Raw genomic sequence first — 27,387 nt, forward strand, 5'->3', positions numbered from 1 at the left:
TCAAAACTTACGGTATGCAAGCGATTACTATGACGTCACAACAATTTCCACTTTGTTGGTCTGCAGATTAACTTTATTTGGATTGGCTATATTGACTGGGCCATAAAAAAGTTTGAGCAAGCCAAGCAAAATATATAGTAAAAGCGATAAAATATTCCAACTACAGGCCTATACCTGTTTAGATTTCAGGGTATTGAAAATCGAAAAAAAATAAAACAATGATATTTTATGATTATTTCAACCGAATGGCAAAATAAGTTTGCAATATATTTTCGATTAAATGTTAGTTTATTACAATACCCATACAGCTGATTTATATTCTTAATATTTCTGGCTGATACATTCGTATATAATATGGCTCAGAACTAACCAATTATGTTTGAAAATTATCTACACAATGGCGAAATATGAAGAAATGTCAAAACAGGCTTACATCATAAGATATAACAATTAGCTTTTAACACTTTTTAACAAACTTTGATATCTTTTCAAACTAATGTTAAATTGAATATCTTCAAAAAATCGAAATGTTCTTCATAAACGTCAGGAGTGCACAGCCTTTTGGCTATAGTGACGGCTGGATACACAGTGAGTATATTTCTGATGCCAGTAGGAATGATCAGCAATGTAGGATCGGAGCCGATACCCGATGTCAAGTGATAGTATTGGTATTCGTCCGATACTAGGGCAGTATCGGCGCCAAATTGATAAAAGATGCCAAATTGGCAATAGCTGCTTTAGCGTTGACGAATTAAAACGTCTGACATCATATTGTGCGTTTATATTGTTTTCAAAGTCGGATGGGTGTTACTAAACGTTCACAATTTAATGGCACTTTGCAAAGACGTTGAAGATTTGCGCATAAAGAAAAAAATGCGTTATAACTCGCTAATTTGGTGTTGCGTTTTGTTGGGAGTCTGAATCCACAAGTCGCAGCGCTAAGATATGGATTTATAGAAAAGGTAACAATATAACTCGACGCCTTTAGGATGAATAGCGTCATAAGATAACGCTATTTCGCTATTTGTACACGGTCGCAAAATCTACTGTCAGCGGCCGTAGGTTGTGCACCCCTCGTCCCTCCATATACGGATAAAGAAGGCACATTTGCAAAAAACAAACGTTTTGTGTCCTCATAATTATTGTTTTAATTACATATAGGCCATATTCAAGATATAGTTATGTTCGTCGCTGTTGTCGTTCTACTACAATACGTAAAAGTGCCTGGAGGCATCTTGAGTAAACAAAATCAGAAGAAGAGGGTATATAAGACGAAGTATGTCAAGCAAGAATCATATCATAAGTTATATCAACTGTTAGCGACTTTAAATCAAAATTTAAATTACCTTTGTGATATGGTTAGGTTTTATGAACATATTTTTGACGACTGGGTCAGAGCCGCACCCAAAATGGGGTAGCTTAGGAGAGACGGTTTGGGTGATAGAAGTAGGCTGTTTTTACACGCGATAATAAGTTTACGGGATGCGAAATAGTAGAGCCCTTAATCTATTTATTAAATTATTTTTTTAATATTTTTTTTACACAGTGCATTTTTGAACTGTTTTTGGGTGCATATCATGCTGGTGTTTTGAGGTTGCTGGCCAATAAGGTTAAATATTCCGAATTTTATTTTCCACCATGAAAGCTCTTTTAAGTTATGTAAAGCAAATTGACATAGATTGATTATTTCCGCTTTATGCAAATGCGCATGACGTGTGAGCAGTTATATTTTTTACAGGTCTGATTTTGGTAAAATACCTTAAGGAAATCATGAGAGGGGTTTTGTGTTGTGCTGTGTTCGTCATTCTAGTTCCAGTGGTAATTTCGGGTAAGTAATGATTTACTTTATGGTCGTGCCATGTGGGCCTACCAGTTTAGGCATAAAAACTAATTATGAATGTCAGGATTGTTACATCGGGTTAGAAATATGTTTCCTATGTTTGGGATAAGAATACCAAGCGAATGAGGTTAATGATCTCCGAGAGTAACAAACTTGATATAAGACAAATATTAAAATTTTATTTTTCTGTATTTAAATCCATATTCTCGTTTCAAAAAAGTAACCATTGTGTTTTAAACATTTTGTCTGCGTATATCTGTACTTAAGTGGGTTATCATTTTAACTCTTTCTGTTGTGTTAAAAAACAGATTCTTCAAATAAAACTGAAGGAAACCAATCTGGTCCACCGGTCGATAATTCAAAGTTTCTTGAAGGCCTTAAAAAGAAAGACAAATTAGAAGGAAGGAATTTTCAAGGTAATGGTTTGAAAAAATAAAAGTAACATGAAGCTTTATGATTTCGGCTAATTTCAGATTTAATCACAGTTTTCAAACATTTTACTTGTTCGAACAAGGAAGTGTAAACAAACGAAAAAAAGTTTAAAAAGTTTTTTTAATTGCTTGTTTCATCGTTTGTTTTGTGCTTTTAGTTGGCGGCGGTTTTCCAGGCCAGTATCCGCCATTCGCCATTCCACAATCACCGCAAGTTTTTCCGGAAAATTGCGGTATTTACGCGGACACACCCAACGTTTTGGACCTGCTTAATCCTCCAATCGACATTCCCTATTGCTTCAGGTCTAGTGTTTTTTTAAAAGAAGGGCAGTCTGTCTATTGAATGCCTGATGAGTGAGGCAAAACATATAAAAGTGCCACATAGAATATGTTTATCGTTTATGAGGATGATACGTTTTTTCCTTTTTTACTGCTTCAACAAATTTGAAGCTTGTTTTCATAAAGAATCTGCTTCAAAACGATTTGTGCTTACCAACGTGTTTTTATAAATAACGTTTTCAAATACCAAGATTTATGTTTAGGTTTATTCTAGTAAAATATTCAAATAGTTTAATCAAGTTATACTAGGCTTGCTGTAAGAATAAGTTATTTTGTTTAAAAACTGATGACTAGGTCTGAAACTTGACTTATTTTACAACCCTATTATTTATGGAAACGTGCAAGGGTTTTTAATTTTGTTTGCAGAATTCCTTGCTCAGTCTCCGACCCAAGTCTGGAGACCCAGCGTTATGCCTGCCACAGCCAGCCCGGCTGTTATTTTGACGTTGAGTTGTACAACTATCGACGTTCTCACGGCTATAATATCCTCCCTGGCGTTCCAGTCTGCCAACGGGTTATAAGAAATAAGAAATTTGCCCAAGCTGCCAATGCTGCAGTCGCAAAGGTAAGTTATATTATAAACAAGTTATGACAATATAATGTAAATAAAATATCAGTCAGAAAACAAAGTAATAGGCCTAATCTAATTTATTTTCGTGATGTATCCAGAAGATACATAAGTTGTAAGTCGCAACGTTTTAACACGAACGGTTGGTACAGTTAACGAAATATTATAAAAAAACACTTGTTTGCAGGTGGGGAAAAAATGGAATGGTTTGTTCACCAACTGCTTTCTTCAGCAAAATCCTCACATCTTGGAAAGCTCTTGTTGTGATGGTTTGCAATCGTTTATATTCTTCGGCGCTCGGCTTAAGCAATCAGGATGGACCGGTAAGTCAGAATACCTTGTAGATGGGTTTACTCCTACAAACAACGTATTACGAAAGCATAGTTTGCGGTACATTTACAAAATAGAAGAGCATATATAAAGCGTAATATATTTTACTTTCTCAAACGTAAAGTGTGATATTACCGAAACAATTGCTATTAAATAAAACTTTAGATACCTGAAGTCCTAAACCTAAACAAATGTTAAAGTTTAAAAGGAAAAAAAAAACAGTAGCGCATGGTAAATAGAAATACTTATAAATATATTCCTCGAGCGAAAGCTATTTCACTACAATACCAAATTATGTAATTTAAACAAAACAGTAAAGTTATAAATGCTATTTAGTACCTTTACAAATAAAACGCTCTAAATTTACATAAATTACGTTCTTCAGGTGTTACCGAAAATGAATGCAAGATGCTTGACGGGTGCTACCATCAAAACAAGTGTTACTACCCACCCAGCTACAGTCACATCCAAATCCGTTCCGGCAAGGACGCTTATCGCAATAACATTCCTTCCGGTCGCGATCTTTACGGTCTTGAGAAGTGCCTCGACTTTAATCCATCGGGAACACCAGAATCAATTCTAAACGATTACCACAGCTGTTTACAGGCTGGCTGTGTGGTAGACCCCGAATACGACTCGCAAAAGCTGCAAGGCTACCTATGCTCAATTGTAAAAAGCGACAGGGTGCCGTATAATATCAAGGTCGCTTTCTGGCGTAACGTGCAGTCAGGGAATATTCGGGCTGACAACTGGGAGGAGTACCTATCCCAATTACAAAGTAGTGGTTGTCAATCGCCAGCGTACTTCCACCGGCAGCGGTTCGGGGGACTGTTTGGTGGCGCACCAACCGCCAACAGATCCGCTTCCAATCTTTATTTGCCTGGCTGTACTTCTTTCTACAACTTGCCTGTGTCAAGTGAAAACAGCGTAAGCAATCCCAACAATAATTTCCTGCATCTTTTGACGCAGTCTCTCGGTGCTGGAAGCTCAAATGGTCACAACTCAAATCCCAGCGGCCCGTACCTGAATCCCAATCTTTACCGAAACCCAATTCGACCGCGCTGTCCCTACGTACTTCCCTACGTCCCTGGACTACCGCAACTTAAGGGCAGATTGACCGACTGTTGCAAGAGAAACTACTGCTACATTCCCAGACACAAAATGGGTACTCAATCGTCTGGCGTTGCCGCCTATTTTTCAAGTTATGGTTCGTGGAGCAACTGTAGCGAGACATGTGGGGGAGGAACGCGCCAACGTTCACGCACCTGCATCAAGTTTCACGGCAAGGGCGAGTGCAGCGGCGAGTCCGATCAAACGGAGACCTGCAACGTGCACGCCTGTCCCAAGTGGGAACCGTGGGGCACATGGGGTCCTTGTAATGCAAAATGCGGCGGAGGAAGACAGGAGAGATCAAGGCAATGCCTTCCGAGCGGCGCCCAGTGTGTCGGAAGCGGAGTTGAGACAAAGAGCTGCAAGGAACACCCTTGTCCAACCTACTCTTCGTGGTCAGCATGGAACAAATGCAGCGTCAGCGTTGGGCAGGGATCTCAGACGAGAAATCGCTATTGCGATAACCCGGGGAAATACGGATGTAAAGCCCATGAGTTACCATTAAAGGAAACGAAGGTATGCACCATTTACTGCCAGCCAACTGCACTATCAAATGGCCCATGCATCCGTTCACGTCATTACCCGTACCAGTGCTATTCTCAGACAAAGTTTCAGTGTCCCTGTGGCCATTGCCGTGATTTTAAATTGGTGAAGTACGAACCCTGCACCTGTTCAAGAGGCCATTAGCAAGTCGGTCAGAAGCTTCATATTTTCTATACATGTACGTTGTTGATGTCCTAGAGGTGTTTTGGGGGATTATGAATAATCCTACGTTGTGTGAGCATCCTTTTAAAGATTTCAGAAGTATAAAACAATGAAAAAAATGCATACGTTTTCATAGAAAAGTAATACACGAAAACCACTTATTTAAATATTTTATTTAACATGCTTGTGAAGTAATTAGAAGTTATACGCCTATATTGGTTTACAAAATTTATTGTTATTTCATGTTATAGATTCATACAATTTCTTAATCAAATGTTTTGTTGTGCGTGATGTGGTGTTATGTCAAATAAAAACCAACCGACCTTGTCTACGAATATACTCAAACACTCGTACACTGGTAAAGTTTAAAATGCTGTTCGATATTATATCTGTACCTAAAAATACATAATAGAACGCACGAAACATTGATCATTTCAAATTATTTTAGTGTAAGGCAAAATAATTATCGAAATCTAGTTACAATTTACTTTCTACTATATTAAATGCATGTAGGCTATACAATATGTTGCAAAAAAGTTTGTTTGTTTGACAACGTTCTTTTATGAAATTAAACAACAATAATTTCAGATCCAGTGTTCGATACAACGTGTGCTAAAAAACAAGCCAAAAAAGTAATATCAGCCGTCCGATTTAAATAATTTGCTTTCAAGGTCAGAAATAAAACCGAATAATGCCTTAATTAGGACCAATTACAAAAAAGTTTCACTATGCCCTTATTCGTCAAATAGTTGTATTCACAAATGTAATTCGTACGAGGTATATATGTATAAACGATAAAAAACAAAAGCTCAAAATTAAATTAATCAAAAATACATTAATTTAAAGAAGTTTTAGGCTGAGGTCGCCTAATAGTCGAAACGCTTTATGGTCCGGCTCCAGTACTCCGACACGTAGAGCTGTCTGTTGTTGGCTGATGCCACTGACCAGGGATTCTGCAGGCCGTCCTTTGCTGTAGCTATGAACCTGCGCGCAGATAAATGCCAAACAATATGGTTAACACTACAGGATCCAAAACTATAAAACTTCTGTACTAGTCCAAACATAAATCGGTAACATTGAAAAGGTGGTATATATAGGGTGGTATATAACGAACATACTTATACAACATTTTGTTCGGTGCTTTTTATACTCCACGTTACCATGACTAAAACGAGAACTTAATCGGGAAATTTGAATTATGTATCTAAGCTAAATACATAGCACATATTTTTTAATAATACAGCCTGTCATTTAACGCTTTTCATTAATATAAAATGTTTTATATAAACTATAGCAACCTTCGCTTTAGTGTCATTACCTTTGAAACTGCCAGTTGTAGTCGAACATAGCCACACGGTGTCGCCCATGATCTGCGACGAAAAGATTACCTTCAGTGTCAAAAGCCACCCCTGCTGGGTTGGAAAATTCGTCAGCAGGCGTGGGCGAGAACGGGGAGTTGTTGTTTAAGGTTTTGCTGCAGCTGAAAATACAAGCCAGGCATCCGCCGTCCATATCAAACACCTGCGTTTAAATCTTCGTTTAAAATTGTTTTCATAACTATATTTTTTATAAATAAATTATTTATTTTGGGCACAAAAAGCGATTTTAATAAACTGGTAAGACAAAGTCATTGATTTAGAATCACGAATAACTCCAAATAAGAGGTTTAAAATTTCGTGTAAAATAGTTTGGTATGTCAAAAATAATCATTTTTAAATTACCTAAGTCCCGGTCGAGTCATTTGTAAAATAAAACTTAAGTCGATGTCAACTATGTTTCAATAAATAACAATTTAAGTATAACTGCAAGCTATTTGTTAACTTATGGATAAATACAAGTTATCAGTAAGTCAAATCCCAGTCTAAGTAATTGTTATAGAAAGTCAAGTCATTCAAATGAAAAATAGATGTTAATCTATAACAATCAGTTAATTTCGTTTAATAGCAACATTTCGCATTGAAAACAATAAAAAACCGATTGGTCTAATAGTAACACTTAAACTTATTATAGTTAGGTCAAATCTTTGTAAGACAGTACTTTAAATCCAGTTATTGTTCAGCCGTTGACTTAAGTCATTAGTACTCGTTAGTCGTTACATTTATAAACAATGTTATTCAAAAACAATTTTTATATGTAATAAAAAACTTAAGTATACTATACACAAATCTGTAATGTAGCTCGATTAAATCAATCCCAAAGCCTAAAATATCGTGCAAATCGACATTACCTTAATAAAGACGCTTTGATACTTGTATCATGATTAGTTGGGGCATTTGTATAAACTTATAGCCACTTGTATCAACATCAGTAAATGCAAAACATTTACTGATGATGATACAAGTAGGTATCGAAACGTCCTCTTCAAGATGACGTCGATTTACTTCATCTTTTTCGCTTTGAGATTCATTATTAAAAAAACGAAAACAACTTAATTTTAACAAACTTCCCACCTTCACGTCGTTGTTGGCCCAGTCCGAAACTACTATGTTTCCGGTGCGCGGGTCCACGGCAACAAAGTAGGGCGTTTGCAACCTGTGCTCGGCAGCTCCAGGGGTCGAACCCAACATTTGTGTACGCGTCTCGCTTCCGGCGGTAATGTCACCGCGGAATATTCGCTCCAAGCAACCGTCAGGTGCGTGTACCGAAATGCATCTGTCGAACAGTAGTCAGTAAGTCTTGCTATCTAAAGTTGGGTACTTCTAACGTAAGCGGTTTAATCGCACTTGCTTTTCACGAGCACTTACTTTTTGTCGATATCCGAGACGACCATTTGTCCAGAGATTGGATTGAGTGCAATTCCGCAACACTTCCTGAAGCAACCGGAAGCTAACTTTCTATTTGAGAAATATCTTTAATGACATCTTTGAATGTTTATGTATAACCGATAGTTTATTTTAAATAATATTGTTAAATGAAGCCGGCGGTATAAGGGCATATTTTATCGTCTGATTGTATTTTTCTTGGATATGCTAGCTAAACCAATGGTTCTTAACATTTCATGAAAACCCCCACATCTTTCACGGACTGTCATTAACTTGTTTTAGATGAGATCTAATTTTGAAAAATTACGTCACACACGTCACAAAGGAAGTATCCGGGGTCACAATGAAATCACACAAATTTGGCCTGTGCTAACTTGGATTCATAAAATAAATTAATTAGTCAGGTACGTTATATAGAACGTAAACATAAATACCCCAAATATAATCAAACAAATGTAAGGCTTACTTTGCCATCTTTCCGCTCCTCGTGAACTTGTAAATGGCATCGCCGCAGGCGACCAGCAACTTGCCTTCCTTGGTGCTGGTCGCGCTTATCGGGTGTAGGCACTTCATCCCGGGCGCCTTGGTCTTGATCGAGGCCGACACTGCGCCGGCGCCGTCGAACAGGTAAACGCGTTGCGCCTTGTAATCGCTGGCCACCACATGACCGGCCGCAGTCACCGCGAGCTTCGGAGCGGAACGGAAAGTGGCCGGCTTTCCGTTGCTCTGGAATGCCTTGACAAAAAGGTGCTCGTCGGAGCCCATCGGGTATAGGCCGGCGAACGTCTTTTCTGTCCCGGACGGCGCCGCATCTCCGTTGCTGTTGTCCGAGTGTATATCGTCCAGCGTCGGCGCCGATGCGATGGTGTGCGAAAGGGAAGCGACGGCGGCGTGAGATGTTGGGTCGGGTGACTGGTAGATGCCCAGGCGCGCTGGGTTTTCAGCAAGGACCGCAACTGGAGAGGTTGCCAGGTGCATGAGCGAGTTTCCGCCACCGTCCTGGGTCGCAATGTCCTTGATGGTCGTGGCCGTGGCGCTGGGGAGGCTCCTCCGCCGGGTCCTTCCCCGCACGGCACCAGGGTCACATTGGCCGCTCGGCGCCGTTTGAAGTGAGGACTCGGGGCCGCCGGACTTCGGTCGGGTCCGTGGCTTAGGTGTCTGTGGCGAGGTGGGCTCGTCTAAAACTGAAAGAAACAATCGTCACAAATGAAACGGTCTGCACACCTGGACGATGAGTCTATCCGCTGACTTCTTGACTGCTACCTAGACATTTAAACTAAAAAAATATAATCGTCCATACGAATGAAGAAAATAAGTTTTTAAATTTGAATACCAAATAACAAAACTTTAGTAGGCAAAAGCCTTGTATTAAATGAATTTAATCTTACTAGGGAACCCTAAAACTCGTTGCACGACACAGTACTAGGTCACGAACCAAATTTGGGAGGCTCTAGTTTAAATAGTTCTACTAATTTACAGAAATAAATTCTAATGGAAACGAAGCAAATGCGATCACATCAATCAATTTTAACAAAACGCACGCTCGGCTTACTGTCGGCGCTTTTGCTCCGCTTGTTCCTCCACCGCACCACGATCCTGTTCTTACATCCTGCGTCCGAACGCGAAAAATGACGCGCCACAGAAGTGCCAGCCGCCTCCGTGACGTCACTCACACCATGTTTGCGCACCGCGGTCACTGGAGGCGCAACGGCGCTGCTAGACTGCTGGCGATTGCGCGGCGGGAACTTTCGCATCAGGTTGAGGCTGGGAGACTCGGCTACGGGGGGCGTTGGTCGGTCAGGTGGCGAGCCTGCAAAAAAATGTTTTTGCTGCCTAGTTCAAAAAAATAAACTTTTAAATGTAAGGGATCTCCCGCGGCAAAATATGTGAACGAAATAAACAAATATATACTTCGCTCATCAAAAGCATGATTCTTAATTTAAAAGGAGATCGCATATAGTGAATTTAATTGTAATGCAGATGTTAAATCAGTACTGTATTTGGCGATAACTATTATTGTCTAACCCGGTGATTCTCAAACTGTGTGCCGCGGCTTTTTCGAGCGAAGTGTGCGGAGTGGTGTTTGTAATTTTTCAAAGTAACTTATTTATATTACAAATTAGCATACAGCCAAGCATGCGAGACTTGAATGTAAACTATCTATGGTATATAACTAATAACAGTCTTGTATTTAATTAGCACATTTTCGTTATGCGGTTGATTAAAAAATGATTTTTTGGTATCTCGCAGACTGAAAAAGTTCGAGAAAATCGTATTTTTAAATCTTTCCATCTAGGCCTATATGCTACGTATGATATATTACCTGGCTTTTCACGTTTCTCAGGTCGCCTTTTTCGAAGATCCGGACTCATTTTATAGTAGAGTGGTCTGTCGGCTGGGTTGTTCTCTTCGTCGTCATCCGTTGTAAAGTAATTACTGTTCTGGTTCTCTCTTTGATTCGGCGGCGTTACGACTAGATTAATAAATATAACTATAATGACGTTTTAACGCAGTCGACCTATATTCTGGGATTTAATCTGATGGCAAGGCAACGTTCACTCGACAAACCTTTAAAGACGCAAAAAATCAAATCCACATTAGGTCATTGATGTAATTCACATTAAGAATAATTCATTTGGTTTTAAGCTTTTTATGAAAGCAAGCTCATTACACTGATTTTCTATGATCAGTATTTAACAAAACATGCAAACATTTAAATTACGTGGTCTCATATAGCAGTAGTGACCTTCCTCTTCCGTTTTATAGGTAGATGGCGAAGAAGCGAAGGCGCCATCGTTGTTGTCGCCAATGTTCACGATATCTCTGTAATCGGGATCCATCGCTCCGCTGTCTGATATAAAGTAAACGTGGGTTAACAATGAAAAATTAAACATTGCAGGCAAAAACATTTACCTCAAACAAACTCATATATCTAGATAAAATTTAAGTTACCTGGACATTCCAGGTGTCCAATAAGTTTGTTAAGAATCGGTTTGATCCGGTCCAATACAAAGCTCGACGACTCTCTGGCGCCAACGTTGGGAACTAAGCGCCAATCTATAAATATATACAAACCTTTTTTAAAGTATAATTTATCATAAAGAAACAAGAAAAAAAAACAATTAAAACATCCTGATTAAGTTTTTGTCAATCGACCTCGTATACCACTTTACAATAATTGGATAAACGGCAAAAAGCATCCATGTCTACATGATAAAGAACAATCTAAAATTTATAAGCGACAGTTAATTTTCTAGCGAGTAAATAACCTAAAATACAATACCGTTAAACGAGAACTTTTGCATAGGTGGACTTACCCGACTCAACTCTGCTTGTGGCTAACTCGATACGCTCGAGTTGCGTTAGCGAGTCTTCTACGTCATCGGAAATGGCTTTGAGCGACAGAATATCGCTGGGGGTGCCGGCCCGTAACACGTGATCGGTGCGTTGTTTCAGAGCCGACTTTGTTTGTTGCAAGATCGCCAGCTTCTTTTGCGTTTCCTCCTCGGCCGACTCAAGGCCTTGCTTCCGTGACGAGCAAAGAGATTTGATACACTGGGCAAGTAAAATCACGCTAGTGTTTGTTTGGAGCCATATTCACATAATAATACTGGTAGCAGCATTTAAGCAAAAAATACTAAACAAAGTTTATTTTTAGTTGCCAAGTCAACAATTGCTTTTCCAAATCGTAATTAAGGCGCTACCTATAGCAAACCACCAACACAGAAATAACGATATTATTGTTAATTTTGGTATGGTAATTATTTAAACGAAGAATTATGTTTGACCAACTGCATTAAAGTGAACGTTTCCATGGGTTGACGAAATAAGATGAATCAAGTCAAGTCATTTCGTCACAATGCTTCACAACCTTGTTCGAACCATTGACTGTGTAAAGTGATATTTTACCTTGAGTAATTTATCTTCGTGGGCTTTGGCGGCGGCCGCTATTGCTTTGGTACGCTTTTGAATTTCGTCCAGTGCCGTCTTTTTTTCCTGCCGAAGTCGTTCTCGGGTTTTAGCCAGTTCCGCGGCCCTGGCGACAAAATCATCTTCTTTGCCGTTGGCTGATTCCAGCAGGCGTAGGGCACGTTCTTTTTGTTCCGACACGGCATCTGAATAGGTGATATACAGATTTCACTCATAACAGAATAGAATATTTCCACTATTAGGACCGCTTGAGTTAAAGAAACTGATAAAACATTATGCCATCTTTATCATCTGTACACAATGCTGGTTGGCGCGAGATCTTCGGTTTTTTTATCACTGATGAATTTTGTTATAAATAAAAAATACACTATTTATAAGTGCTCAGAAAGCGTATTGTATTTTTCAAACACTAGTTACTATTTATTTAAAAAAACGTCATTGTTACGCATATAACTTCAAAGTTCGTTCTACCATAATACCTAAAATGGTTTAAATACGATATACATTAAAACTTGCCATAACATTTTTACGTCAGTTTGCAGATCGATAAATGTAAACTACGCAAAGCATTGTACAATTTTTTAAAATCATTTTAACCTCCCACCTTTAATGTCCTTCATTGAATGGTCTTGGTGGCGAGTTGACAGACATTCATGACAAGCCGACACAAAACAGTCCACGCATATTTGCCGGCAGACCTGTAAACAAGATGTCTCAAGCTACAGTCTTTTAATTAGCATTCAACTAACCAGGAAATATATTGTATTCAAAACACTTAAAGGTCATAAGTCGGTTCTAAAGTCGAGACTGGTTTGAACAATTAACAATTTAAATTAGTACCTCAGACGGGTGTTTTCCGCAAAACGCTTTAGCTCGCGATTGTATTTCCGAACTGTAATTTCCCGAGCGCAGGTCTCTCAGTCGCACGACCTATATATAAAAGAAATTGGCCTGAACTCATATTGTCTATTTTTAGAAGTTACAGACTTGGGAAACGAGTGGACAGTGGAAGGTCACCTTGTGCAGCTTGGTGAACTTGGTCTGACAATGAACGGCCTCACAATCGCGACACAGGTGATCAGTGCAATCCAAACACCTCGCTACCGCGTGTGATTCCGATTCGCAATTGTCGCACAAGGGCGTGGGGAATCTACAAAGGAAGCAAATTTTACTGTTTTAATCATATGTAGTACCCCGACTGCTATATTGGCATTTATAGGCTTTTTTGAGGTATTAATTCTGCAAAATTTGTCATAAAGGATGTGTAGTGTATTCCGTTTGTTTTGAGTGTATTTCCAAATGTATTGCAGCGCTGCACCATACACCAACACTACCAGTACCTACTTTGTTTCTTTAACGTGGTTTAATCCATTTTTCTCTTCACAGCCGTCAGCTGAAAGTAAAGAAATCTCGGATGGTCTTCTCGTGTTTAGGGTGTCAATTAGGCTCTGGAGATAGCGAAAGTGCAGGTTAAAGCTTAATGTGGACAGTCAAGGTAAGCGAAAACTTTATCATCCATCAATGAAACTAACCAAACTTTTATCGAGGTAAAACTTCACTAACAAAAATTTCACAACTTTAAATCTAATGTTTTGCTTAACGATCAAAAACATTAAACAAACCTGCAAAAAAAAGTTCTTTCGCAGACTTAAAATGCCAACTTTCTTGGGCAGCACAGTTTTCTGTCGGCACACCGGACAGTGTAAGGTGCTGGTCGTTTGCGGCATACACTGACCGACGCAGTCGCGACAAAACGAGTGCTGACAGTCTAGCGACACAGGGTCCGCGTAAAGGTTAAGGCAAATCTGGCAAGTTAAAAACTCCTCGTTTAACTTGCTGCGGAGTTCCTTTGCGCCCGCCATTTGTCAACGGTAGTCAAGAGCTCTTCTAGCGAACAACCCAACTATATCGCACCTAGCAAACACATAACATTTGTAGTTAAAACCTTGTATTGTTTTGCTACAGTATTTCTCTAATGCTACAGAGAACTAATAGGACTGAAATTTTCTGTCTGTTTATGGATACCACGATGTCTTGTACTTGGACCTAAGTGCATTATTCAAACGATCTTTGCTTTTACTTTTGGAAAGCTAAGGCTGTACACACTATTTTCAATCGCTTTTGTCGAAACTACGCGGTGATTATCGTCAGTCCAAACGGAGTGCGGCGAGTAGATATAGCCGTTCGACCGGAAAAAGTTACCCCAAACAGAAAACAAATCCAAAACCCTGACGCGACGCACGCGCCGGCTTAAACGCACAGGAAAGGGGTTTATTTGTTTTGGGGTAATCAATCCCTCTTTTTGAGGTCGACGTTCATCGCGCTGCAGCCTTAAAGCAAACCCGCTTCACAAACTTTGCGATTATGACGTCACAGATTGCGTATTTCCCTTGGAGTTTCAATTATAAACAAGCGACTTACCTTATTTGGAGGTGTGCTTAAAGTAGGAGCAAAACCTTTAGCGGTAATTACGATACGGGAGCAAAATTACGCCCCGACCTTTTAAGTAGACTGAAATAGTGCACCGTATTGCACGTGTAAGTTTAATCAAGGGGTCTCGCTTATCCTTTTTACCAGCGCCTATTTTTAGCAGTTTGGGTTGGCAACTTATTAGTTATTTTTAAATGCATATTTTCAGAAATTTCGGTAAAAAACTAAAAAAATGTTTTTTGTTTCGCGACCGGCATCTTCGAAAACTTACCTTTCAATCATTTAATTAAACTGCTAATATTTTCTTAGAGTGAAATATTACCTAAATTAATTTAACATAAATGAAAGGTTACGCTATTTTGAAATAAAGCAACGTGTAATGCAAGAATTGAAAGACAAGGATATGATACATCAAAAACAGCGTGGGACACACACACACACATATTTCAGGCAACATAAGAGCAAAATTTACGAGAAAAGTGTGTTAACAACAATTATAGAAATTAAATTACGGCTGATGGTTAGGGTTGTAAAAATTCTTGCACTAGAAGGTATGCCGTAGAAGTTTACTTGACCTGTACGTATAGTCAACAATACAAAAACATATCAGCAAGAATAAAAACAGCAAAGTCAGGTCAGTTTTAGAAATAAAAGGTTATTTTAACAAAAAAGGCAGGTAATTTGACGGTTTTGCTTATATTTTTTGGAGGTCAACTTTGCATGACTAAGAATAAAAATAACACCGTTATTATTTTTACATCGCAAATAGGAGTCAATGTTTTAAAGTAAAAAATCGCATAAAAATTGGCTGTGAAATCGACTTAACTATACTTTTCTTGATTGAAATTTCAAAAAAGTGAATAAAGTGAGAAACGTACATATACAATTCAAAAGTCAGGCTACATTTTGTGTATACTTTTTGACGGAACCTGTATTTTCCTGTGGAAACTGAAATTGGTGACCTGGCAGATTACACAAAAAATCTTATTCTTGTAGTGAAAAACATTTTAAAGGAGGTTTAATTTATTATTTCACAAATTGAATACCCGCAAACATTTTAATTAGGACAAAAACAATAGTGGTAATCTAAATTGCTGATTTAAGGGGCAATATGCAGAAAAGGCTAAGCCTAAAATGACATGCAACACTGCAGTCCGTTGCGCTTGATAGCTATAGGTAAGTAAAGGTAACTTTAAAGAAATAGTGAAACAAGTAAACCGAATCGTTGGGAGAAAAAGTGTGAGTGCTGTTAAACAAACAAAACTTAAAAAAAGATGTCGCAAAACCTTTCCCACCCACCAGTCGAAGCAATTAAATAGTTCGAATACGGTGCAAACGTGGCGCGGCCATCATGGTTTCAGTAACCTCTTCGCTGTTGTTCGTAAGTGCGCCTCGACTGAAGCTCGACTGGATGGACATGATGGTGATACTCGATGGCCGCTGGGGGCGCGCGACGTTGCTGGTGATGGTGACGGTAAGGCTGATGGCGCCCCTGGTGGTAGGCAACTGAACGATGCGAGTGACCCTGGGGGGCGCTGTTCACTCGTTGTTGAAACTCTTTGTCGAATTTCTCGGCTTCTTCTGCAAGGGTCGTTGGCCATACATTATACTTATGACTATATTGATTAAGAAAGTACAAGGCGTCGTAAAAGTCCTATCGTTTTTACACTGCTTCACATAAAGTTAAGCAACACTTGCTAGTTCTCAATCTCTTAAAACGCTTAAGAAAGATGAAACACAACATAAATCGTAACCCTACAGCTAATGAGATCAAAGGGTTTGTAGCCTCTAACAAACAAGTGGTTACAAACGGTGTTTTTACTCATGTAAGTAAATAAAATCGAATCAAGGATAAACGAATTTTCTGAGTTTAATTAATTCTCAAGGGAAAATTATTGACAAAGCTTGAAATTATTATTCGTTTATTACTACTAAATATTGTTCTCTTGATCTAACCAAAGCCGACAAAATATGGCCATTATGGTGAAGTGATGCTGTTTAAAATTAATCCCAAGGGACAAACCAGGACACCAGTGCCTTGCTTTACATCACTAACATCAAATCAAGCATACCCAATAATGTCTAGACCAGTGGTTCTCCCAACTCTTTTAGGCTGTGACATAATGAAAAATTAGACACGAATCGCGGGGCACTTTATACATAACAATACAGTAATAACTTAAAAAACTAAAAGACAAAGTTGTCGTCATCCAAAAATAACAAAAAAGGTTTAAGGCAGGGGTCGGCAACTTTTTCTTAGTCGCCTGCCTGACTCAAACTCAGAAAGGTCTCAACGTGTAGTTTTAAGCATTTTATTATAACAACTGTTCAACAGGGGCGGACCTAGGATGTTTTGCAATTAAAAAGGAGTCCAATTAGTCTACATTAAAACATTCGTTTGTTTGGTTCAAAATTCGAGTCAGCACAGCGTCATCCATCATTACAATGAAAAGGTGCAGTTAAAAAGATCAAAAAGCGATAAATTTAATCGTTAATCTAGTTTATGGTGGAATTTGAATAGAATCGTTAAACTCTAAAAAAAAACATTTAAAATGCGCAAGAACTAGAGCGCAACACAATAAAGTGCACCCAGATATACAACTTGGCTGAACTTCCTTTGTTGATAGTTCCAGATGCCTTTAGGCTAAAAAGATTCCCCTACTAGATGGGTAAATAACATTTATTTTACATTTTACGTAGTTAAAATAGACAACAAAAATTAGAAACAGCCTTTGCTCAGTTTTTACATTGGTAGGCCGAATCCGGCCCGCGAGCCGTAGCCCGAAGGTTGCCGACCCCTGGTTTAAAGCATACAGTTTAAGAATATTTTGAGAAAGTGTATGTTGCTGGTCTGGCAACACCAAGGCGCTAAGACTTCGCTAATGCGATGTGATTAGCACGCACAAGCGTTTATGTCAACGAGGTTTAGCTTTATTGCTTGTTGGGTATTTTATAGGTTGCTCGAAGCCTATATATAAGTCGAGCAGGTTGCTTGTTCGTTCAACAAAAGCGTAATGTACTACATTTGGCATTTTAACAGTAGATGTTAAGGAAAAAACGAAAGCACACTTTCCACAGCAGTTTGTTACTTACTGCATAATGAAAAATAATAACTCATGTAATGGTATCCTTCAATTTCAGGCTACAGTGGATTTACCAGTCAATAAAATCTTTGAAACTTAAAATTTTAATTAACCAGACACACTTTGTTTTTAATTAAGCAATTAGAATTTACATTCTAAGGATTACACTCTAATGAACATTTACCTGTCTTCACTCACTCCTTTACATAAAATGGAACTTATAATACTACCATATAACTGTTTTACTGTTTTGGTCTGTATAGTATGTGAATCTCACAAAAAAATTGTTATATTAAACATATATACCTTCTTCGATTTGGACAAACTCCTGTGACTCCTCCTTTTCACCGGTCTTTGAATTGTGTGCTTTTTCAATAATGTGTGCTCTCTCTCCTGTAACAAGCAAAAAATAAAAATGCACTTTCGTGTTATTGATTGTAGCAAATCTATAGGCGATTGAGCAATAGAAGATAAACATCTTGTTCAAAAGAAATGAAACAGAATAAACAAATTATTTGATGCCGAGTACACCAACAAGTGTGACTATAATCTAGCGCAACACAAAAATACAAGTTTTAATAACTCGCAACCCTCGCGAGGTGTTTTGATAGAATAGCTTGATTAAAAAAACAAGAACTTATTGTTTCTATTTATAATGATAAACTTGTGACGTGTGTTCATTTATGTTTAAATGGAACATGTTCCAAAAGCACAGTTTTGTAACATGACTGAGCCTAAGCTTCAAAAAGCCTTGTGTTTCATAACACAAGCGACCCAAATTTGGGTGGCCACACTCTATTTGTGGACCCCTGATATAGAACATGGGTCAGCAGCCTACAGCCAGCAAAAAGGATTCAGTCAGGCAATGTATATCATCCAGCCAATGAACTTTTGTAAAGTTAGCACAAGGTTATGCCCTACTGTTATTGGCATTTCAACTACGCAAAAAAGTGGATTTTACCAGACCAATCAAGCCATTCACATAGAACCTCTTTTAAGTAAAAAACTATTTATCTAGCATGAAACTTTAATATCAAAGTTTCCCACCCTTATTTTACTAATTTTTCTAGGATGCTTTCCATCTTTGTTGAAAAACATATAACAACAACAGCATAAACATGATGGGCATATATATGTTTTGTGTGCCCAATAACCCCACATCTCCTAAATGTTATACTACCTTAAACCAAACAAAATAATTATTTTTGCGCTTAGCACGTTGCTTGACTTAATGAGCATTAGATACATTTTTAGTTGCATAAAAATCTACAGGCTGTACCACATTAAGGGTTATATAAATTAAAAGCATAAAAGTCACACTTTTCTAAACTCTTAGTGGACATTTATCATGGCCCCTCAAGAACTTGCAGAGTTTGATTAGGCTCACGACTAGCAAAATGTTGTAGACCCCATATCTAGAACATCAATAATTGAGAAAGTAATTAGAAGGGATACAAAGCAGACAAGTTTAATTAGCATGAAACTTACCTATGTGATGACCAATTGCCATTTTATTTAATCCTGTAGAGGAATTTCTCTCAGATTTTCGTGTTTCTTTTACCTATTCAAAACACAAGAAATATTTGAGGCAAAAGTTAAAAACATCTATTTTAAAAATTTGCCTTAAGAGTTTTTACAAAAATATATATATACCTACAGACTAAAACTAGAGATTGACCAAATCACCTTTTTTACTGATACCCGATTTTTTACAATTATGTCAACTGATACCCGATACCGATTTTTTATAAACCTAAAAAAGGTTCAAAATTTAAATTAATTGAAAAGAAAATCCAAATAAAGTTTAGGTTTATATACCTTTATTAGTTATTAAACTATTATTTTGCATATTAATTTGGCGTGATGCTAAAACCCAATTTGTTTTTATTAAAAAATGGTTAAGTTGTTTGTTGTACAGGAAAAATTATATCATATTTTCACACTAAAATATCGGCAAAAGTATCGGCCTACATTTACCGATACCAATATATTTGTAGAAGCCAAATTTCAGCCGATATTATCGGTAAACCAATATATCGGTCTATCTCTAACTAAAACGTTTGTTGTTCAAAAGCTATTACTAAAAATTATAAAAAAACATAGTTAAGACTTGTTCTACACATATATACAACATTTAGGTGATGCAAATTAATATAGGCTTTTAAAGCACAGTGACAGACGCTCACCCCGTTAGGTCCAACTTTCGTTGAAGATGATGATTGAAATACTTGAGGCTGACTACCATTACCACCATAACTTATAGAGGTATAGGATGACTGAAAAGATCCAGGCATCTAAACAAAAAGTAGAAAGAAAGTTTATATTAGGAATAACTAGTTTCTGACTCTGACTTGTTAGTTTGATAAAAATTTTATTTATACTATCTTTTCTAGCAATTTTTTGTGTACTTTTTTATTTTATTACCAACAAAACATATACAACAGGAGGATCCCAAGGTATTCTAGAATAATAGGTTTCAAATCTAGAATAACGAATCCTAGTATATTTTTATTAAATTATTTAACCTTGATTTTCTTATTTGCTTTGGGTGAGGGAATAATTTTAATATACCCTACTTGAAGCAGTTGTGTAAACTGTAATACATGTCCAGGTTGTTGAAAATGTTATATTATGCCAAATGCCAATATTTTATAAGTAATGCAACACTGTCACTGCATAAAGAACTCTTTAGCAATTCGGTCTTGTTTTTAAAAACATTGTTGGGTCTTAGTGCTTATTTTTTGACTAACATCATCTGTTATGCAGTCAAATAATGTACTGCAAAGAATACAAAGTTACTATTGACATAACTAATACTTGACAATTACACTGTGTATAACTGCATAACCTCACTGAATATTGGCCTAAAGTTGACCTTAAGTAACCTTATAGTGCATTTTGTTGACGGCCAGCACGTTTACAATGTAATGTTACTTTTTCAACTTAACACATTTAGGGAAATTGCGAACTACGCATCTGGCATTACATGTTAGTCGCTAGCCCAATAACGCTGATTGACACTTAATTATTAGACGATGGTCATTGCGAGACGTGAAGTAATTGGTCGCCCGAAAACACGCTGACACTGCACTTCAAGTCTAAATTTAAAGCAAGTACTATAAATTTGTCGCTGCAGCGACAGGCCTTTATCAAAACTTGCCACTCGCGTATGTACAATTAGGCGTGTAATCATCGGCGGTAAAACATTAAAGGATACCGGTTCTAATTACCCGAAATAAACAGCAGAATTGGATTCAATATTCTACTTTGAACATCCCTAACAACAGGTCTCGCAAACCGATTTAGCAATTTCGTATATTAGTTTTAAAACAATGTGTTTGCCATGTAATTTCGTCAGAATAAATTGTATTCAATGGTAATGCGTGCTCAGTCGGGTACTTTTGAGCAGTGTTTCTAAACTCATTATCCGTAACGACATACATGTAGATGGAGCAAACGCAGATTTTTTTGATAAATAACACATATATACTTTCAGTAAATTTTAGGGAGTTTTGACGCTCTGCAAGAAATCCAAGGTGTCAAAAAACGCTCTGAACACCTACGTTCGGCGCCTATGATTTATAAATATATATATATATATTTGATGGAAGCTAGGCAAGTTTTTACTCCTGTATGTGAGACTTAAGTTAATTAACCTAATGTTCTTACCTGTGAATTACCAGGATGCATCATCTGCATGCTGGATTGCATGTTTCTCATCATTGAATCCATGCCAGAAAACATGCCACCAAAGCCCATTGGGCTTAGCATGCCCATCGGAGATAAGGCCATGGTTGGCTAAAGAAGATGATAATGGAGAACTTCACTACACTACTATGTTCAAACAATCAAAACAGATGAAATCAAACAAATTTAATGGCAATTTTTCTAGGTTATTGGGCCAAAATTAGCTTTAAGTTTAGTATCCTATAGTTCAGTGCTTCCCAACCAGTGGGTGGCGAAGTTATTTCTGGTGGGTCGCGAAGCATTTCTAAATGTTACATTTCTATTCGAATGGGAAATTATTGAATTTTCATTATGTAACATCTATGCAACAATGTAATAAATACAGAACAATTAGATGTGCTGTGTCGCATTTAATGTTTCAGTACGTAGTGTATACATTTTTTCATTAATTTGTTTTTCATATCTCATTGTTGGTCCACTATAAAACTTGCATTAAAAGTTGGTCGTGAACTGAAAAAGGTCGGGAAGCACTGCTCTAGTTATTTATCAATTTTGTTAAATATTTTTTTCAAGATGAAATCGCTGCATTGGATCACAAACCATGAACGAAATTTCAATATTAATTTAGTTTTGGGTATTGGCTCAGGTTGAATATTATCGGACATCCATATTAGAAAGTTATTCTGATTGACGCACAGAATCACTGATTGCCAGCTAACTTGAAGAACTAAGACTAACCTCAGTTTGTCTTCTACCCATTGATGTATAACTTCTCTGTGGGAAGCCCATCATAGAGTGCATATCTTGAAAGGGATCTCTATTTTGAAAGTAAAAAAAGTTTTTTAAACAAAGTACAAAAAATTAAACTAGAACGTCACATGGTACATTGACAGAAAATTGAAAACTTGTAAATTTATAATATGACAAATTACACCTCAACACACTTTTTCACTGAAGCTAGTAGATTTTTTTAATAAAACAGATATATATACTAAACATATCAAGAATATTTTACTTACTGGAAAAATGGATCTTCTTCAAATATCGATCTGAACATTTTATTGTTTTTTTAAATATTTTTCTAAAAAAACGATGCAACAATATTATAACTTTGTAAACAGTGAAATATGTACAGGCCATGTTTTAAGCCAGGGTGGTACAAATCTAGGTCAACATCAATTTCCGTGGCCAGCGAGCACTGTTGAATTATTACAATGCATACCATTAAGGGTTTAATCAAAGAAATAAAAGTGACCAACAAACAGCAATCATGTTCGAATGTTGGGTTGTGATTACATTTTTCCGGTTACACGTAAACCAGTTTACTATCGCTCATCAAGTTCGGATCCAGGGTCTGTTCAGAATGCCTAATTTCTGGTATGTGTTAGACCGGTTTAAAAGTCGCAGTCCTATATGAAACTTTTTAAAATGGCTGTTTTGCAAACTTAAAAGTTATATTTGCGTTTTGTTTTGCGACTTTTTAATATGAACATTACATAAAAGTATGACCCTATATAAATTACTATTTTTTCAACTTTAAAGTAAATGAATGTTAAAATATATTGCGCTTCTGGAAAGTAGTGTTTTATATGTTTTTACTAAAGACAGACGCCCTCAGCCTTTTCATGATGCAACTTGAGCAAAAGTGATCTAGTTCATTCTACGTTTATAAAATACATGCTTTTAAATTAAACGTTTTGTCAAATATGCAAATTTTTCACGCTTCGTGTGCATTAATTTCCCAATCTCATTATCACTCAATTTCATTTGCGCACAAGTTGAATGAGAGCAGCAAGTTACTGAAGCTTATATGTCTTCAACAATACTTTTTGCTGAGTCTTTGTGGCGTTATCGTTGCATTTCATGTCCCCACCAAACGAAAATTGATCCGTCCCTGCACACATGTAGCACTTAGAGTGACCCAAAAAGAATATGCAAGAAATATTGTGGCCCGCAATGCTGTCAACTTCAGACCACCCTGTTTTAGGCTGTGCCAGTTCTGGCTTCTTCATGTAAATGGTCCAACCCACAACCCCTTTACAATCTGCCGCAATGAAGCAGCTAGCTTCATAAGACAGTAGTTGAGTACCAAGCGGCATTTTGTAGCTGATGGACACCAGAGAATTTTCAAAAGCAATTTGTGTGCCCACCTTAATTTGTAAATTACAACCTTAAATTAAATAAACAAGATAAATGGTGTGCAATTGATGTGCAAACCTACATGATTGAATACCTTCACTTAATAATATTTGACGCTACACTCCCATAATTTCTGTGAAAAGTGCCACAAAATAAATATTGTTTAAGTAGAGCTTTGAAGTTTTTGCGATAGAATGCAGTCAGGATCTGCATAGTGTTGTACAATAAAATAGGTGTCCCTTATAATGTTAGTTTTGTATGTTTTTCAGAATCGCTTGTACATCTAAATGTGCTTTAAATATTTTTTTGTTCTGCTTTTATAAAGATTGTATGTCACACATTTAAGGGATGGCAACAGGAATTAAATCATCTAAAATTAAATTTGCTGTGATCTAAAAAAATCAGAAGTGAACCCTCTTAAATGTAGTATAAATAAGAAACTATGGTACATATTAGATTTTTTATGACAAAAATTTTTTTGAAAAATATTTAATACATTTGGGCGAAAAATTCAACATTAAAAGCTTAATGCCGTATACAATTGCATAAAAGTAAAGCTTTATCTAAGATTATCTGTTTCAAAAAAACATTTTACTGAACATGGCCAGTTAAAAAAAAAATTCAACTTAAATTACTAAATTATATCCTTGATAGTGAATCTGTTACCAATTTAGATTATACAAATTCTTTTTATAATAATTTAAAAAAAACATCTAGTCTAGCATCAGGCCTAAGATCTAGATTAAAATAATCTAGAGTGGCAACTATGCTTGTGTTTCCCTAAAAAAGGCTTGTTATTGTTAAAATAATAAGCGCCAGCGGTCTGCTGATTTTTTTATTGCGCTTCTTTGTTAAACCTCTAGGCATAATTATATCAACGCCATTTTGTATCAATGCAGCGGAATATTTTTTTTTATACTTTATCCTAACCGGGATGATCTTATTTTTCGAAATGCTATTAAAAGCCGTCAATATTATCTGAACCGCTATTGCAGATTTTCAGGATTTTGGCCGTCTTAACATATTTTAAGAAGACCGTAAAACCGCAAAACAAAAGATAAAAGAATGTAATACGCCAAATTTTCGGCTCCCTTAGCGTGTTTTATCATTAGGCTCCCCTTTTTGGGGAGGTTGCCAAGATGTTTGCTTATTTTGTCTATTGTCGATTGTCATATAATTCGTAGGTGTGCCGCCGAATTGTTTTACCTCTGTTGGTGTGCCACAGAAAAAAGTTTCGGGGCACTGGTCTAATACAACAATTTGACCACAGAAAACCCGTTTTGCGACATTCAATAAAACTCTATGCCACAATTGAATCCTCAGCAATATTTTTCTCAATTAAAAAATTTAGACAAAAACGAGATAGTATTTAAACAGGGGTCGGCAAACTTAACTGCACTGCGGACCGGTTTAAAACTGAAATTTTATTGCAACTATTATCAAAAAGGAATTAATTTGGGTTTTTTCGTAAAAATTTCAAGAAGAAGTCTACATAATAGTAAGAGAACATGAAGTTACGTCATTGAAAAACCTAGATATGGCCATGCCCCCCCCCCCCCCTCCCCCCCAAACTAAAAAATATGTACATTTTTTTTACTTAATAGGCAGCTTATTTTCGCGGTTCCCTAGGTAGTATGGCCTATTTTCGCCAAAATAAGACACATTTTTGAGCTTTGTAGTGGTGTACGAGCTTATGGCGCCATATAATGAATATTTCAAAAAAATGGTAAAATTCGTTTCGCGCACTCGCGCAAAGCGGCGTTTTTCAGATTTGCAGAGACGGCTTAATGACCGTACGCTGACCTCGACTATATAATAACTAACTTATATCCAAGTACAATTAAAAGCTTTTTTGTTGTTAATGCAAATCTGTATCAGAACCAGCCTGCCAATATACTTCATCCGGCCCGCCGCCTCTTTGACAAATTAGACACGAGTCCATTTTGAATACTTTTTGACTATTTTAAATGTGTAAATGCAAAAAATTTTCGCGCTTCGCGCTAATGATCTTTATGCATCCAGTGTGTTTACGTTTTGATGCTCTTTTTTAACTAGATCAGCGCTTCTTTACTGTTGCGCCGTGGAAAGCTGCCAAGTGCGTCGCGGACAAACGAAAAACATATTCAAACATAATCGACAAATATTTTTTAACCATTTGTTTTTAAATGTAACAAAAACAAGAAATTCAAAAGAAATACCGGTATACCAAACAAATCGCGCTCGCTTCGCTCGCCAGGTGTGCCCCAAATGGTTAATAAACACTAAAATAGATTAACTATCAAACTTTATCGCGTTTTCTCAAAGTAGTTTTATTGCACTTTTTTAATAGTAGTAGGGGGATGGCGACGTGTGGACTCGAATTTGAAACCAAGTATACGCTTTTTTCAGCGAATTTGCGCCAAGACTTTACTGTCTCCTTAAAAGTAATTATAAACACGTTTTTATAGTGCAAAAATCCGAGGCCCACCTGATTTACAATTGTTATAAAGTTGTAATGACACAAAATCTCATTTAACATATGTTGTGCGGCCCGCAGAGACCTTTCTGAGTTTGCTTTTAGCCCGCGACTACTACACAAAGGTTGCCGACCCTTGTGTAAGGATTTGAATAACCTATCCAATGTTAGGATTAACTCTGCATAGAGTTTTGCTTATTTCAGCAACCTTATTTGGCAAAAACCAACTACAGTAACTTAAAAATTGAGAGAAGTGTCATGAAAGAACCACAGCTGACCGCAGCAGACAACGCTATGGTTTTATTGCGACGTGACCTCGGCGCTTTTTCGGAAGCATGTGCGGTTGCTCTCGCCTTTTCGGGAAAAAGCAAGATGTGTAGACAATAGACATGGTAGCGTCTTTCAGCGATATTCTTCATACCGGGTCAAACTAGGAAACCGGCCTACTGTACAGGCTAACCTTATTACTTTTTCGTGCTTTCAAAAGGTCTGTTTTTCGCGTTATTTTGCATGAGTTAGTTTATTCGGCCAGCCGATGTTATTTTTACCTGAATTATGACGTCACGCAATGGTATACTTTTGTGACGTCATATCTGAAAAAATTGTGACGTCATATCTGAAAAAAATTCATGGCCCTCCCCAAACTGAAATCCTAGATCCGCGCCTGCAGGGGTGGCAACGCTTTTTGTCGCGCGGGTCACAAACACGACCTTTAATCCTTACAAAATGCACAAGTGTGTCATATATTTATTTATGGTCTGCAAATTTTATGCGAAACTTTGCTGGTGCGTCGTTTTAAGTGTTATTGACTGGGTTGGTAGGCTAATTTAAGGTTTTTGGTGCAGCATTTTTTATGGGATTACAGGAGTTCAGCAGAAAGCTTTTCAGCATGGTTTAACAAGGGTTTTCAAAATTTTTAGTTTGCGAGCTCTTTATTTTCCTCCCGTTTGCAACCATTAAAGGGCTCTGCACACCAGATGCGGTTGACGGTGACGGCTGGCGATAAGCGGCGGCAACAGTTGATCGCGTTTATTCCGCGCAACGTTTGACGCAAAAACGGCGTTCACACCAGCTGTGCGCTTTGCGCCAACGCGGCGACGGAGTGTTTATGTCTTGCAAACACAGCGGGATAGGAAATGGATCATCTTGTACTGAACAAAGGCTTTACCAAAGTCAAGGGCACGAAAAGTAACGGCTCATGGCCTATGTGTCCAAAAGCTGCATGCTGTTAGCATCATTTTTTGCAGATCAAAAGCAGACAAAATGTTCGTAATGCATATTGTACACCTTCATTTGTTGATAGGGAAGATCGAATGGGTAATGTGGTTTTGGGGGAGTGGAGATCAGAATTGCAGAGCTATTAAAATTTCCAATCTATTGGTAGAATGGGAACAAATACGTATACCAGAGGTGCTGCTTTAATCCGTGACCAATACAAAGACTATTTTAATTCTGACAATGGTGCACTGCCATGGCAAAATGCTGTTATCCACAGGATGTAAATGATGCATAATGTTTGTGTTATAGTTTTCTTGTTCTGCATTACCTTTGCTACATATGAACCTAGTTCTTTTCATT

General features: G+C 37.4%; 2 protein-coding genes across 2 annotated transcripts; both read right to left on the reverse strand.

Moving 5' to 3' along the window:
* Positions 1-6,189: 6,189 nt before the first annotated feature.
* Positions 6,190-13,877, reverse strand: LOC146148055 (uncharacterized). The gene is made up of 16 exons (XM_083387785.1): positions 13,638-13,877; positions 13,360-13,463; positions 13,033-13,165; positions 12,856-12,945; positions 12,620-12,713; positions 11,995-12,200; positions 11,403-11,640; positions 11,038-11,142; positions 10,808-10,936; positions 10,409-10,558; positions 9,638-9,895; positions 8,552-9,269; positions 8,068-8,157; positions 7,774-7,975; positions 6,642-6,844; positions 6,190-6,307 (listed from the first exon to the last, which is right to left on the reverse strand). Exons 1-16 carry the CDS (start codon positions 13,875-13,877, stop codon positions 6,190-6,192), a joined length of 3,078 nt encoding a protein of 1,025 aa, XP_083243911.1.
* A 1,290-nt stretch (positions 13,878-15,167) lies between these two features.
* On the reverse strand, positions 15,168-23,374 carry LOC146148056 (myeloid leukemia factor 1-like). The gene is made up of 7 exons (XM_083387275.1): positions 22,235-23,374; positions 21,954-22,032; positions 21,198-21,326; positions 19,715-19,822; positions 19,017-19,089; positions 17,835-17,921; positions 15,168-16,026 (listed from the first exon to the last, which is right to left on the reverse strand). Exons 1-7 carry the CDS (start codon positions 22,270-22,272, stop codon positions 15,803-15,805), a joined length of 738 nt encoding a protein of 245 aa, XP_083243401.1. The 5' UTR covers positions 22,273-23,374; the 3' UTR covers positions 15,168-15,802.
* Positions 23,375-27,387: the final 4,013 nt, after the last annotated feature.

The sequence above is a fragment of the Ascidiella aspersa genome, chromosome 4 (genome assembly GCF_963924565.1).
Source record: "Ascidiella aspersa chromosome 4, kaAscAspe10.2, whole genome shotgun sequence".
In the NCBI taxonomy this organism is placed as follows: Eukaryota; Metazoa; Chordata; class Ascidiacea; order Phlebobranchia; family Ascidiidae; genus Ascidiella; species Ascidiella aspersa.

Coding starts and splice junctions, on each gene's coding strand:
- LOC146148055 (XM_083387785.1), bottom strand. CDS start 13,877: ATGGCGGGCGCAAAGGAACTCCGCAGCAAGTTAAACGAGGAGTTTTTA. Junction 12,714..12,855: donor GCGGAAAACACCCGTCTGAG/GTACTAATTTAA, acceptor TCTTGTTTACAG/GTCTGCCGGCAAATATGCGT. Junction 11,143..11,402: donor CACAAGCAGAGTTGAGTCGG/GTAAGTCCACCT, acceptor ATATATTTATAG/ATTGGCGCTTAGTTCCCAAC.
- LOC146148056 (XM_083387275.1), bottom strand. CDS start 22,272: ATGTTCAGATCGATATTTGAAGAAGATCCATTTTTCCA. Junction 21,327..21,953: donor TGGGTAGAAGACAAACTGAG/GTTAGTCTTAGT, acceptor CATCTTCTTTAG/CCAACCATGGCCTTATCTCC. Junction 16,027..17,834: donor GTTTGTCCAAATCGAAGAAG/GTATATATGTTT, acceptor CGACCCTTGCAG/AAGAAGCCGAGAAATTCGAC.